The following is a 16,114-nucleotide window of genomic DNA, read 5'->3' as shown; positions in this document are numbered from 1 at the left end:
CCCTGCGCACCGCCCTGTCGTCGATTTGCAATGTTCAAGTGACCGACAGTGGTTGGTCCCAGGCTCAGCTGCCGGTGCGATTTGGTGGGCTGGGGTTGCTTAGCGTGGTTCAGCTGGCTCCCGTTGTTTATAATTCTTCTGCCGCTGCCACTCTCGACCTACAGTCTTCCCTGCTCCACCGGTTTTTTCGTTGCCGCGATATTCTTCCCCCAGCGTCCGCCCCCGGGGGACCGTACGCACGTCCAAATTTTGAACGAAGAATATAAAAAAATCTTTCAAAATTTGTTGTCTTCATGCGGCGACGACTTTTCCACCGCTCGTTTGTTGGCCATGTCCAGCGTTGCCAGCTGTGGGTGGTTGAGATCGTGGCCTAACACCTCTGTGGGCACCAGGCTTGACGACGAGTCTGTAAGATTTGCCATTGGCTTCAGACTTGGCCTGGTCATTCAGAATAAATACACGTGCCGATGTGGCGCTGAGGCGGACGAGTTTGGGCACCACGGTTTGGTTTGTCGCCTGGGTGGGGGCCGTCAACTACGTCACTTAGCGCTAAACGATTACATTTGTCGGCTCTTCTCCAAGGCTTCAATCCCGGTTCTCAAGGAACCATCCGGCATTTCTGCGCATGATGGTAGGCGACCGGACGGATGCACGCTAATACCTTGGAGAGCCGGCAGATGTTTGGCGTGGGATGTTACGGTCCCTGGCACCCTCGCCGAACGATACGTAAACCTGACAAGTAAAGAATGCGGTTTGGTCGCGGCCAGGGCAGCGGACGAGAAAATGAAAAAATATGGGAATGCCCTCCCCTCGATGGAATTCTTGCCAATATGCATCGAGGTTCTCGGCCCGATGGACCCCAACACACTTAAATTTCTTAAGGAAATAGGCAAAATGATACATACATACATACATACATACATACATACATACATACATACATACATACATACATACATACATACATACATACATACATACATACATACATACATACATACATACATACATACATACATACATACATACATACATACATACATACATACATACATACATACATACATACATACATACATACATACATACATACATACATACATACATACATACATACATACATACATACATACATACATACATACATACATACATACATACATACATACATACATACATACATACATACATACATACATACATACATACATACATACATACATACATACATACATACATACATACATACATACATACATACATACATACATACATACATACATACATACATACATACATACATGTACACGTATTAAGCTAGTGTTACATTTTTTGCGTTCTTTAGGAAAATTACCTCATGCAATAAAATAAGTTTTTTAAGAAAACTTTACCGTAAGTTTTTAAGATTCAAAAATAATAACAATGAAAAATATTTTCATTAATATTATTTGTTATTATTATTATTATTATTATTACACCGTACAAACTGAAACAAAAAATATAAATAATTTTTCCTATATCAGCGAGTCATGATTTTAATGCTGAGGGATCATTACAAACAAGGCTTTCATCTTTTATTATTGTTATTGCTGATGTTGTTATTTATTGTTGTTACTCTTATCTCCATCAATTTAACATCACATGCTATCAATCCATCCATCCAAAATGTAAATATGTGATTAATAATTTTACGATAAATGTAATACAAGTAGTAGTAGTAGTAGTAGTAGTAGTAGTAGTAGTAGTAGTAGTAGTAGTAGCAGCAGCAACAGTAATAGTAGTAGTATAAGTAGTAGTATCAGTCGTAGTAATGGTCGTTAATAGTAGTAATAGTTTTTCTACCAGTAGTTCTAGCAGTAAAAGATGCGTTACAAAGGATCCGCAGTGATTCATTATACATATAAAACATCTAGACACCATACCTTATATGTATGTATACATAGAGACGCAAGTACAAACAAACAAACGCACACTCTTACATATACATACACGCATACATGCACGTACATACACGCACACGGAATTACCTTTAAACATTTTGCTTACCTTTTAGCAATTCATACTTTCATTCTATTTATAAATACATTATACATGTGTATATATATATATATATATCTATATATATCTATATATATATATACACAGGTATATACATACATACATACATAATATGATATATATATATATATATCATATTATGTATGTATGTATGTATGTATGTTCGGTTGAATGTTAGGGAAAGTTGGAGTTTAAAAACGAACGAATTCCATCATTAATAATGTAGCTGCATTCTCTGCGTGGATTTGATAAGTTCAGGCACTTTGTAGGTCATTTTTATATTTTTCATTATATTATTAAATTAAATTTTGAATAGATATGGAATTGAATTAAAACTGAATTTGGTACTAAAATTGTTTTTCAGTAAATTTAAGTTTAATTTTTAACAATTGAAGGTTCGAAATATTCATAATGGCTGGATTGAGGGCTCCTAAGGCTGGCGATGCGTTCAGACTTGAAGTCAAATATGAAGAAGTCGGTTTTGAAAGTTTTTACATTTTTTTAAATTAAAAGTTTTATTAGTAAAAATTTCTTCAAATGTACCAACGCATCATAGCAAATCAGCACTTCCTACATCTTTTGCGCTTAACCTAATAAGCTGGCTTGGATCATTTGACATTCGAGCTCGGTCACTGCAACTCAGAACTTTCATCTCTTCAGTCACCTGATCATTTCAATCCTGTCTTAAAATTTTTTAACTTTTCTGTTAATGAAATTACAGTTTTTAAGTTTAAAAATTCGATAAAACGCTTCAATGTTACTTAAATAAATATTGCATTACTATTTACTTTACATATATTCGATGCTAACACATGGTCATTCATTCGTCCCTCAATATTTCATTTCATAGTTTTAACAAATCTAAAACTTTAAAATCTCAATTTTTAATAAATTAAAAATGTGAAGTACTTATTTGCAGAAATATGACGAACAAGACAAGTTAGGAACTCCAGAAAAATTGATTGAGTGGATACACCAGGTTCTTGGAGCTGATGCACCAGCCGCCGTTAGCCAAACTTCTACTATTTTTATTATTAAAAACATTATTTTATTTAGTGGTTTTACAAAAAAGTTGTAAATAATGAATTTAAATGTGAATTTCATTAAATTTAATTCGATTAAAATGTTACTCTGTTTGCAGCCTGGTCACTCGTGGCAGGACATCAGTAACTATTTGAAGGATGGCGTTATTCTCTGCAAGTTGGTGACGTTTTTTGAAATTAATTTTACAATGGATTAACTCAATTCTTCAAAATTGAACCTACTTTTATTTCAAAAATTAGTAAACCAACCTCATCATATCACCACAAACTTTTAAAACAACTCACCAAAATTCGCAACAAAAATGATTCCCTAGCCCCTCTCTCTCCCCCCCTCTCTCTTTTACACATACACACACACACGTACACACAAACGTAACAAAGTTTATCATCTTTTCCCCGCAGACTTATCAACAAATTATCAGCAGCAGCTGGCAAAGGCAAGGCAGATTTCAACGCGAAAGGTGCTGGAAAGAGTTTTGTGGCCATGAACAACATTGAAAATTTCAACAAAGCCGCAAGGGAGTACGGGGTTCCTGAAAACGCCCTCTTCCAAACACCTGACCTATACGAGGGCAGGAAAGGACCCCTTCTGAATGTTATAAACTGTCTTAATCAGCTTGGATTTGTGGTACGTGTGTATGGATGTCAGTTTTTTCGTAAAATAATTATATTAATTACGTAAATTATTTGATTAATACATTAATTTATTTCTATTTTATTTAAAAATTATATTAATTATTTGATTAAAATCTTAAATTTATTTCAATATATACTCAAATTCAGGCCAACGCAAAAGGTTACTCCGTGAAATACCATGGGCCAGCCCCTCCCAAATTCGATTCATAAAATTTTCATCATACAAACACACTACATATTTTTATATTTTTTAGAGTTTTCATTTATAAATGTATCAATATTTATTCAGAATAACTTAAATTTATTCAAATCTGTATTGATATTCTTATAAAATTTTTCTTTTTGATATTTTTCTTGTGTTTTTAATTTAATTTTGAAATAAATGTGCTTTTTTCAATCATCGTTTAAATTTTTGATGCTTTTTTAAAACCAGAAACTGTTCTTTTAAGGGCTAAATTTCATTTTCAAGTTATATATTTATAAAAAATAAGAATCGAATGGCTTAAATCTGTTACGTCGTTCTAATTTACTGTCAATATATTGTCCAATGATTGTTAGTTAGTTCACCGTCAAATTAACTAAATTCTAAGCAACTTAGGAACATTTTGAAAATTCTTTATAAGGAATGAGATGAATAAAAAAGTAGAACATATTCAGAACTATTCTAACGTATATTAAAAGTATTCTGGTATGGATTTATATCCATGTATTCTGGTGTATTATAATATGTGCAGGGTTAAAACTAAGAATATGTAACTATAATTTGAGTATCAATCAATCAATCAATCAATCGATCGATCGATCGATCCATCAATCAATCAATCAATCAATCAATCAATCAATCAATCAATCAATCAATCAATCAATCAATCAATCAATCAATCAATCAATCAATCAATCAATCAATCAATCAATCAATCAATCAATCAATCAATCATTCATTCATTCATTCATTCATTCATTCAATCAATCAATCAATCAATCAAACAACAGCGCTCCTCAATGAATTTTGAAAATAGATGGGTCTTGAGATCCGCTCTGAACTTCGCAAGTGATGGAGAAGTAGTCAGAGAAGTAGGAAGAGAGTTCCAGAGAAAAGGACCAGAAAAAGCAAAAGCAGATTTGGCAAAAGAGTGTTTAACACGAGTTAAGAAAAAGCGGGAAGAAGAAGACGATCGTAAACCGGGGCATTTAGGTTCAATTAATATATCTGATAAATACTTAGGAAGTAATTTAGATTGAGATTTATACATGAACGTGCAAATATTAAAAATTATTCTATATTTTATAGGTAGCCAGTGCAAGAGAACAAGATATGGAGATATATGAGAAAAGAAAGGGGCACGAGCAACTTGACAAGCAGCAGAGTTAAAAGCTTTACTTAAAGGATAGAGTATAGAGTCAGGAAGACCATAGTAGAGCGAGTTACAATAATCAATCCTAGATAAGACTAACGAAGTAACAAGAAGGAGAAGAATAGGATCATCAAGAAAAGGCAAAAGTTTTTTTTATTCTACGTAGATGAAAGTAAGAGCTTCTAGCAACGCTATTAATCTGAGAAGAGAGAGACATAGTAGAATCAAAGATAAAACCTAGACTACGAAACTTATGAAACATCAAGAGTTTTAGAATCAGGCAAGATAATAGGAGGAATAGTAATAGAATGTTTAGATTTATTAAAACAAATTAATTCAAACTTAGAAGGATTAGGTTTAAGACACATAGAGTCAGACCAAGCGATAATTGAAGAAAGACATAGAGATAAATTAGGAAGAACACTATTGAGATTAGATGAAGGAAAAGAAGTATAAATGTAAGAATCATCAGCATATAGTTGACTAGAGAAAGAAAAGTTATTAATAATACGAGGTAGTTCAGAAGTATAGAGTATAAATAGAAGAGGGCCAAGGATAGAACCCTGAGGTACCCCGAAAGTAAGAGTAGAGGAGTTAGAAGTAGAATTATTGAGAACAACAGAAGAAAAACGATTACAGAGATAAGAAAAAAACCAAGATAGACAAGAATCAGTAATATTAAAAGAAAGATGCAGCAGTCTCAAGAGAATAGTATGGTCAACAGTATCAAAAGCTGAGGAAAAGTCAAGAGCAAGAAGAAGAGTAAGATTACTATTGTCACTAGAGAGAAGGATAGCATTGTGTATTTTAAGTAAAGAAGTTTCAGTACTGTGAGCAGGTCTGAAACTAGATTGAGATACAGATAGCAAGGAGTTAAAGCCTAAATAGTATATGGAGCTGAACATTTAAACTGACTAAACCGGAATATAGCAAGCAAACACTCAAACTGAAGAGAATTACCATCATGTCAATATGATATATCTAGCTAACGTTGTTAATTATTCAGGGTTCCATCATCAAATTTTATAATTTTATCATTATATTATATAATTATATGTTTATAACATATACGTATAATAACCATTCATTCTGCCATCTAGTTTGTCTTTGATAAATTTTACAAATTTAAATTAACTTTTAATACGTTTGTGCTCGTTGCCGATTTGTTTTATTTCACGTGTTTTTTAAGAATTGAATTTTTAAAGAAATAGAAAACTGGTTTAACAATTAAAATGTCGAAAGAGATTGTTGAATTAGTGCCAGGTGATGCAGTGCAATGATTCAATCTGTTTAAATTAATTATTGCCATGGTCGAAGCACTTTTCGACTTTTTCAGATTAACTTTTTTAGTCTTGAAAAGTTGAAACATTAATAATTAATTAAATTTTACATCAATTAAATTTCAATTTCAATTTTTCAAAAATTAAATTAATTATTAATTAATAAATTTTGAAGCCTAAATCTACGCTTGAAAAATGCTTGACGTATTAATTTTTAAATTATAGAGTTAGTGGATGATTCTGGGGGCGATGATGACTACGAAGAAGATGACAACAAGATGGATGAGTGGATTGGTGACGATGATGATGAATTTTGCCAAGTGACGGCCAGCTGTCTATTTTGCGACTTTAGCTGTCAATCATCTTCTGAAATATTTGAACATTGCAATGAGATTCATGATTTTAGCATTATAAATGCCAAAAAAATTCATAACCTAGACTGCTACAGTTACATCAAACTCATCAACTACATCAGATTGAAAGTTTGTCACTTAATTTTTTATTATTTTCAGTAATAAATTAACAATTTCAATTTTTTTAATATTTATCTGTGAATTTATTTATTTATATTAAAAAGTATTTACATTGTTAATATTATATTATATGTATTGCTACAGAAACCAGCCATGGAAGATTTGAAGAAAATATATCCCTACAATACACATCCTTGGTCTGATGATGTCTATTTAAAGTCTACACTAAACGATGATCCTTTGTTATATTTTGGTGGGTAGTTTTTAAATTAAAATTCATTTTTACACACAAGAAACAAAATTTACAGAAATGAGTCATAGCTTTGAAATGATCACATAAATGCTATTGTGTTAGATTCCTTCCACTTTTAATATGAAATTTTAATTAATCCAATGAAATAAAACCACAGATATAGAATCAAGTTTAGAAAAATCTCTTCCTCAATTATCACTCATCTATAATGCCAGTCTCAATAATAACAACAACAATGGTAACAAAGAACTTGTTCACAGCAAAGAATCAGACAACATGGTTACTCTATCAATAGAGGCTTATAATACATTGTTAAATGACCTACATTCGGCCAATGAAAAAGTTGGATTGTATCGGGGTCAACTTGAAGCTGCTATTGGTGACCTAAATTCAGTTAGGTTAGTAGTTAGTTTACTGCTTTTTTTGACAAATAATTCAAAATTTTCTTAGCAAAATCAATTTATGTTATGTTGATAATGAAATTTTTAATATTCACTTTCATCTTCCAATCAAATTAGATCAACTGTTAGAAGTCTTTCCCAATTGGATGTTGCTAAAGGCAGGAAGAAACCTCACAGCCTATCGGAAGCAAGCAAATCAGCAGCCAGCCAATCACGGTCAGTCGGCATCAGTAGTACATACGTTGGTGATAACCCTGGCAAAGATGTTGAGACTGATAAAGATAGCAAAGAAGAAGAAGATGATGGTGGTTATAGTAGAGAAAATAATGATGGGGATGATGATCAATATAGTCATGCTGATGATGATTATTATTTTGAAAGTTACGATCATTACAGCATTCATGAAGAAATGTTGAAGGTACGTTCCACTGAGTTTTCATTTTCAACTGTCCACTCAATTATTTCAACTAACCTAATTGAACAACCACTAACTAAGTTTCTACCAACCAATCAGTTTTCATCTTTATTATATCCCATCCAATCAAATTTCAGGATAAAGTGCGCACCCAATCATACAAAGATGCCATGATCATGAACCCCTCCTCTTTTGCGAAGAAGGTTGTCATTGACCTGGGTTGTGGTACTTCTATTTTAAGCATGTTTGCTGTTCAGGCGGGGGCGGAGCTTGTCTACGCCATTGACCAATCGGAAATCATCTACACTGCTATGGATATTGTTAGGTGGGTGTGTTGCCTAATTTTATTTTTGTTTTGTATCATGAGTTTGTAATTATGGTCATTATCATAATTTTATCATCCATTAATTAATAATTAATAATTACGATTAATAATTATTTCATTGTTATAACATTTTCTGAATAATTTTAATGAAGAGAGAATGGCCTGGAGAAGAAAATAAAATGCATCAAGAGTAAAATTGAAGAGGCAAAACTACCATGTAAAAAGGTCACCAATCATTATACTATCATGCAATTTGCAGACGTAATTAACCAAAATATAAATACATACATCTATTTTTCATAAATTAGCATAAATTATGATAATCACCAAGGTTGACATAATTGTATCTGAATGGATGGGGTACTTCTTATTATTTGAGTCAATGTTAGAATCCGTGATATACTGTCGCGACAATTTTTTGGCACCAGGTGGATTGGTACTGCCCTCTCATTGCAATATCTTTCTTGGGGCCTTTGATTCTTCAAAATATTGGAGGAGCAGAGTTAGTTAGGGAGGGTGATGATAATTAGTGGAATGATGGATGGAATTAGTTTAGTTTCGGCGGATGAGTGAGAAAGAATGTAATGTATTTAATTGTAAACCGTTCACTAGGTAAAATATTGGGATGACGTTTATGGCTTCAAGATGTCTTGCATTAAAACTGCCATCATAACAGAAGTTGATGTTGATGTGTTGGGGGCCGAGTCTGTTTTGACTGACATCTGCTGTATCAAGGTTTTTGTGAAATTATTTTTGTAAATTAGCTGTGTTGTTCGTTTTACGATCAAAAGATTTTTATTTATTATTCTGAGTACTTGTTTGACTCTTCACATTCGTTCACTAATTTGTAAGAAATTTTTTGAATTCTTTCTTAATTTTCTGGTTTGCTCGTTAACTTATTGAAAAATCCCCACCCAGCAATTGGACATAATGACCGTCCAATCAGAGGACTTAGATTTTGACTCCTCCTTCCGGTTGCTTGCACTCAGAGACGGTGTCATCCATGGCTTTTTCGGCTTTTTTGATACTGTCTTTGATCTTAAGAACAGGGTTTGTTCATTATTTTTGCTAATTATTTATTATTAGTATATATCATCAATATTATTGTTGAACAATTCTTTTTATTTTAATTCTAAGGTTGAATTTTCCACCGGTCCGTTTGAGCCTGAGACGCATTGGAAGCAGTCAATTTTTCTCCTGGCTCAGCCCATCCCTGTTTGCAAGGGTCACAACTCATTTGCATAATTTATTCACGAGTGTGATTGACGGATATGTATGTAGATGTATGAATGGGCAGCCGAATAAACGAACGAATTAATGAATTTGCGTGCTGATAAATGACTTAATAATATTTTTGGCCAAAAACTTTTCAGGTCAGCACATAGATGGCAGGATATACGTTAAAAGGAGCAAGAAAGACCACAGATCCTTAGATGTAAATATTATTATAGGCAATAAAAAGCACAAGTACTTCATGAATTAACTGTAATTAATAATAGTGTTCTATCATAATTATCATTGTTCATCTCGTTGTCGTTGTTGTTGTTGTCAATCGACGATAGTTTTATAACTCTTGCCTGCCGATGTTGTCGCTCGTTGCACGTTGTTTCGACTGTGGCAAGCAATAAACGTTTGTGTAGTTGACGCAACATCGCTCCAACGTCGTCGTCGTCCTACCTTCAACTACAATATGATATATGTATGTATATATATACGTATATATAGAATAAATAAATATACTTTGTATCAAAATGCGTCAATATAGAATAAATAAATATACTTTGTATCAAAATGCGTCAATATAGAATAAATAAATATACTTTGTATCAAAATGCGTCAATATAGAATAAATAAATATACTTTGTATCAAAATGCGTCACAAAGTGAACGTCAGTGGCAAACTTTTTTTTCGGTCTGACCCGGCAAGCAACGATTTATGATCTTTAGGGAAGCGGAAGTTGAATGGTGCTGGTTTATTTCCGGTCGGCGCCGATCTGTTTTTACGATTTTTGTTAGTGTCTGCTTTTATTATTATTAATATTGTTTTTTCGTTTTGTCATCTTTCTATTGATTGCATGGTAATATTTCATACAGTTATTGCATTATCTGTATATTTATTAACAGAACTTTGTATATGTGTATGTATATGTGTGTATATGTATGTGTATATTTGTATGCACGTGTGTGTGTATATATGTATTTGTATGCAAGTGCGTACGCATGTATTATTTCGGTCATTATAAAATAATGACAAGGGACATAGAAGTTAATGCTCCACGAAGGAAGCGAGTTTTAACTTTTTGATATCAGTGTTGATGTTGGTGAAGATGATTGTTGTTTTTGATGTTGTTGTTGATGATGGTGAAGATGATTGTTGTTTTTGATGTTGTTGTTGATGATGTTGTTGTAGATGATGATTAATTTGAAACTGTTTTCGTACAGCTGATTTTGATTTGTAACGAGCTGTAAGGATGAAATGGAATGTGGACTTGTTAACTGAGCTGCACACAGTATTGAATCAGCCGCAAAGAACGAACCATTGAAAAATGAGCTTCAAAAATCAAAGTTAAGTCTTGTTGCTTACCTATGAATTATTATTTATTATAATTACAACGCTTATTATTTATTCATCTTATTATTATTTTATTACTTTTGTAAAAAGATTGTCTAATTTAACAAAATGTTCGGACCCGTTCGTCGTACTTCACGTGGTTAAATTATTTTTCAGGTACAACGTTATTAATGCAGACAATGCATGTAAAATTTTGACTCAAAATATAGAAATGTCGATTTTGCCAACATCATCATCATTAATCTAATCATCTTCATCATCATTAATCTCATCATCTTTATCAGCAGCAGCACCACCACAGTCATCGTCATCAAAACTTGCCTCATTGAACAGCTGGCAAATGTCGTCGTGAAGAGCACAAAGGTTTTTTTTATGTCATTACTTTGAAATAATCACAATCATCATCGTCATTGTTATCATCGCCATCGTCATAGTTATCAGCACAGTCGTGGTTATCGTCATCATCAGAGCTCTTAATAGAGGCAGAATGGATTTTTAATTAATAAGTGCCTGACATGAACGCCACTTATATTACTTATATTGTGGCTGCCACTGCTACTACGACGACTACTGCTGCTGGTACTACTACCACTACTACTACTACTACCGTTACCATTAAAAGCAAGAATTAAAAAAATAAGTTTGGTTCTTAAGTTTGGTGGCGGTAAATTTAAATTTATATTAGCTTTTGAAAATGTAAAATTTATAATGTTGCCAACAACATCAACAACAACATCAACAACAACATCAACAACAGCAGCATCAACATCAACAACAGCAGCATCAACATCAACAACAACATCAGCAAAATTGACAACAAATTTGTAATGCATTGCTGAGAAAAAAAACAAAGCGAATAAATTTGTTTAGTTTCTCAAATTAAAGCTTTTTTCTCAGAGCAATCTTTCATTCTACTCTCTCTCTCTCTCTCTCTCTCTCTCTCTCTCTCTCTCTCTTTCTCTCTCTCATCTCTTTATCATTTTTTTTCTTTCTTCCTCCCTCTTTACAACAAGCAATATACAACACACACACACACACACACACACACACACACACACACACACACACACACACACACACACACACACACACACACACACGCACGCACGCACACACACACACACACGCACACACACACACACACATATATATATATATATATACATACATACAAACATACATACGTACGTACAATACATACATACATACGTACAATACATACATACATACGTACAATACATACAGACATGCAAACACGCATAGAGATAAATAGAACAATAAAATGTAATGCAAATAACGGATGTTTGGATTAAAATTAAATGAACTAATATATTGGGGTTGTCTGTGAACGAACGAACGAACGAATGAATGAGGAAACGAATGAATGAATAAATTAATTAATAATTGAATGAATGAATTAATGAATAAAAATTTAATGATCAATTAAATTAATAAACAAATGAAAAATTTATTGTATGAAAAAATGAATGATGATCAGTTGATTGATTGAACGAACGAACGAACGGAGAAGATGAATGAATGATCGATTGAATGAAAGATGGTCAAATTAGTGTAGGAGAAAAATGATTTATATCTGCGGCCGTGTAAGTTTATTGGTCAACATTGCATGCCGTTAGCTAGATTGTTTTGTTGTGGTGGTGGTGGTGGTTGGTGCTGATCATTATAATTTTATTATTATTATTTTATTATTATTATTTATTATCTTAATACCCTTTTTAGCATTGTGGTAATCTTCTGGCAGGCGCTCTCAAGCAATATATAAGGAGAATGTCATATATGCAAGGAAAGGCGTTTAAAGATAACAGCAAATGCCAACAAATTCTAGAGCTGAATCATAAATGCACTTTTAACTGAACATAAATAAATACACAACAAATATACAGTTTTTTTCATTCCCTGAAGCAGACAAACTCGAGCTAGGGAAGCTCCACTTACGTTCAAATCAGAAAGTTTCCTACAAACACAAAGGCAGAATGAAGTTGACGATCGGTCTCCGTCAGGTTTTCCTTTAGATTTCTTTTTACGAAGAAGTCCAACTCGTCATAGCCATACCACAAAAAGCACAAAAGTTGATTTTTCAATAGTTTTTCGGCAATTAGGTATCTCGGTAACAATGTACAATGAGGTTGATGTTGAGGTTGATGTTGATGTTGATGTTGAGGTTGATGTTGAGGTTGATGCTCTATGTTTATCAATTTTTTATTGTGGTTAAATGTTCGGTCGTTGACAAGATTGGAGATTATACAGAAAGAAATTTAGTCTGCTATTTTATTCTCTCTTCCTACCTCCCACTCTCTCTCTTTCTCTCTCACTCTCTCCCTCCTTCATCAGTTATCCATCTTAAAATGTTTAATTTATTTGTACACTCCGTCTTCTTCCTCCGTTTCCGTCTCTATTTTTTCATAATTTTCAATTTTTACTCTATTCAAAAATAATTATTTCAAGTTTTCGTGGTGGTAGTAATAGTCCTACTATTACTACTAGCAGCAGCAGCAGCAGCAGCAGTAGTAGTAGTAGTAGTAGTAGAAAATTGTATTGCCTCGTGTGATGCAAAACGGGCGTACATCTTACATTGCAATATCAAAAGTATAACGTCCTCTCCCTCTCTCTCTCTCTCTCTCCTCTTTTTCTCTCTTTTTATTCCTCTTTCTCCCCTTTTTTCTCCTGTTCTCAATCATTCATTTACCAAGAACTTGTTATTGCATGAAAATGAGGCGTTGTGATTTGTAAATGAGTTTAATTGAAATGAGATGTAATCTAAATTTTGTTTTCCTGTTTATTCCTTCTCTATTATTCGTTCATTCTTTTTTGTTCCCTCTCTCTCTCTCTTTCGTTTGTTCTCTTTTTCTCTCTCTTTTTATTTTTCTTCATACATTTTCTTTACATCATTTTTTTAAATTTTTGTTTCTATATCTTTCAATAATTTATATCTATTGATACCTCTACCAGGTATCTCCCTCCCTCGCTATATTTTGTCCTATCTTTCTCTTTTTTTTTCTTGTAACTACGTCAATGTATCGTTCTCTCTCTCTCTCTCTCTCTCTCTCTCTCTCTTTCTTCCTCTTTTTTTTTCGTCTCTCTCACTCCTCTTTCTTTCTCATTGTCTTATTTCTTCAATATGCGTCTTTTATTTGCTCTTGAAACAAAACCACCTTCCTTTTAAAAACACCATCCTTCGATTGTACGTACATTTAAAAGTAAAAATGTTATTAGATATCTACCACCACCACTACCACCACAACCACCACCACCACCACCACCACCACCACCACTACTACTACTACTACTACTACTTACTACCACTACTGCTGCTGCTACTACGTCTACTACTTTTAGTAAGGTAATAGTAGTAGTGTTAGTGGAATTAGTAGCAGCAGCAGTACTCCTCTTATTGTGTACTTTGCTATTTAACAAATATTGAACAACGTTGCAGACACTTAAATATGAATTTCTTCTTCCAGCCAGCAATCCACTCGATGACGTTGTATTTGTTAGATGGAACTTGCATTGTATTGTGTTGTATTGTAATGTGTTGCATTGTAATGTTTTGCATTGTATTGTGTTGTATTGTAATGTGTTGCATTGTAATGTTTTGCATTGTATTGTGTTGTATTGTAATGTGTTGTGTTGTAGTAATGTGTTGCATTGTATTGAGTTGTATTGTAATGTGTTGTGTTGTATTGTATTTATTTGGTCATCATCATCACCGTAATCGTCGTCATTATCATCATCAACAACAGCATCATCATCATCCTCATTTGAATTCTTGTTTATTTGATAATATTCATTTCTCCCGTGTGTCCAATAATGTCCAATGAATGACCCTGATCATCATCATCATCGTCCTCCTCCTCCTCCTCCTCCTCCTCCTCCTCCTCCTCCTCCTCCTCTTCATCATCGTTAACATTTTTCAATATCGTCTTGACAAACATTTAATGGCAGAAAAATTACATTTTCTGTTCGTCCCTGCATCGCTGAGTTCCTCTTAGAAACAGTGCTACAAAAATTGGAGAAATTTCTGAATGGATAAATAAATGAATGAATGAATGAATGAACGAACGAACGAATGAATGAATTGTAGAGTCAGCAAACGATCATAGAAATAGCCCACAAATAAACTAATGAACGATTGAATGAAAAAGTAAACACACACACACATAAACACACATACAAACGTACATACACACATACAAACATGAACATGGAGATTCATGCATAATGGCTGCCTTCTATATAATGTGTTCCTTGTTGGACGGATAAAAGCTGGAAGTATTTGAAAGTAAAAAAATTTTGAATTGTTAAAGGAATAAATAAATTAATTATTATTTAATCAATTAATTAATCAATTAATTAATTAGCCAGTTAATTAATTTCATATATAACCTTGAATGCAACATTAAATTTAATTAATTTTCATTTATTGATTCTGGATACATTTATATTTTATATGTCAAGGTGGGTTTGGATTTTCACGTGGGCTATATTGTTAATATCATCACCACAACCACCATCATCATCACCACAACCACCATCATCACCACTATCATCATCATCACCACTATCACCATCATCAACAACAATAACAACAATAATCATCATCGTCGTCGTCATCATTATCGTATCGTCGTGATCCTAAAAGTCATAATTATTACAAGCTTGGTCATCATCACCACAATCATCATGATCGTCGTCGTCATCATCATCATCGTCGTCGTCATCATCATCGCAATCATCATCACTATTACTCACTCTAATCCGGCAATTAACGCCTGGAAGATCATATCTATTTAAGAAGCCGTCTGTGTCTTCTTCCTTCTTTTTCTTCTTGTTGTTGTTCTTCTTCTGGTCTTTACTGTTTGTCTTATTATTATTGTTGTTATTATCGTTGTTATTATCATTATTATTGTTGTTGTTGTTATTGTTGTTTTTTTTATTCACTAAGTAAGATTGATTAACTTTAAGAGCGCAAAACCAGAGATAAGCTGACGGGTCAACAGAAGAAACATCATCATCATCAACTCCTCTTACTCATCATCAACAACATCATCATCATCATCATCAACAACAGCAACAAAAACATCAACAACAACAACAACATCCCATACAAATTTTTTTAATTAAAAGTTTCGCAAGCACGAGCGTATAAAACCAGACGTAGTGCCCCGTTTAAAGAAACCACTTAGACAACAACAACAACAACAACAACAACAATGGATGACGTCACATCGTCATCATCATCAGTAGCAGCAGCCTCATCGTCGTCGTCGTCATCATCAACGCCA

At 33.3% G+C, this 16,114-nt stretch overlaps 4 protein-coding genes across 4 annotated transcripts; all 4 read left to right on the top strand.

Moving 5' to 3' along the window:
• Positions 1-2,469: 2,469 nt before the first annotated feature.
• HELRODRAFT_180072 (hypothetical protein) lies at positions 2,470-3,947 on the top strand (the record flags this gene model as incomplete). The annotated part of the gene is made up of 5 exons (XM_009028860.1): positions 2,470-2,532; positions 2,978-3,064; positions 3,200-3,258; positions 3,504-3,729; positions 3,885-3,947. 5 exons carry the CDS (start codon positions 2,470-2,472, stop codon positions 3,945-3,947), a joined length of 498 nt encoding a protein of 165 aa, XP_009027108.1.
• A 792-nt stretch (positions 3,948-4,739) lies between these two features.
• HELRODRAFT_180071 (hypothetical protein) lies at positions 4,740-5,548 on the top strand (the record flags this gene model as incomplete). The annotated part of the gene is made up of 2 exons (XM_009028859.1): positions 4,740-4,932; positions 5,439-5,548. The coding sequence occupies 2 exons, from the start codon at positions 4,740-4,742 to the stop codon at positions 5,546-5,548; spliced, it is 303 nt and encodes a 100-aa protein (XP_009027107.1).
• Positions 5,549-6,704: 1,156 nt separating this feature from the next.
• Positions 6,705-7,097, top strand: HELRODRAFT_146980 (hypothetical protein; the record flags this gene model as incomplete). The annotated part of the gene is made up of 2 exons (XM_009028858.1): positions 6,705-6,854; positions 6,990-7,097. Coding segments are annotated over 2 exons (258 nt in total), but the record flags the coding sequence as incomplete, so codon positions are not given.
• Positions 7,098-7,857: 760 nt separating this feature from the next.
• Positions 7,858-9,722, top strand: HELRODRAFT_87604 (hypothetical protein; the record flags this gene model as incomplete). The annotated part of the gene is made up of 8 exons (XM_009028832.1): positions 7,858-7,917; positions 8,052-8,243; positions 8,396-8,464; positions 8,571-8,741; positions 8,852-8,974; positions 9,158-9,289; positions 9,377-9,464; positions 9,613-9,722. Coding segments are annotated over 8 exons (945 nt in total), but the record flags the coding sequence as incomplete, so codon positions are not given.
• Positions 9,723-16,114: the final 6,392 nt, after the last annotated feature.

Source organism: Helobdella robusta (assembly GCF_000326865.2).
Source record: "Helobdella robusta unplaced genomic scaffold HELROscaffold_59, whole genome shotgun sequence".
Lineage (NCBI taxonomy): Eukaryota > Metazoa > Annelida > Clitellata > Rhynchobdellida > Glossiphoniidae > Helobdella > Helobdella robusta.
This window is presented reverse-complemented; position numbering and strand designations above follow the sequence as displayed.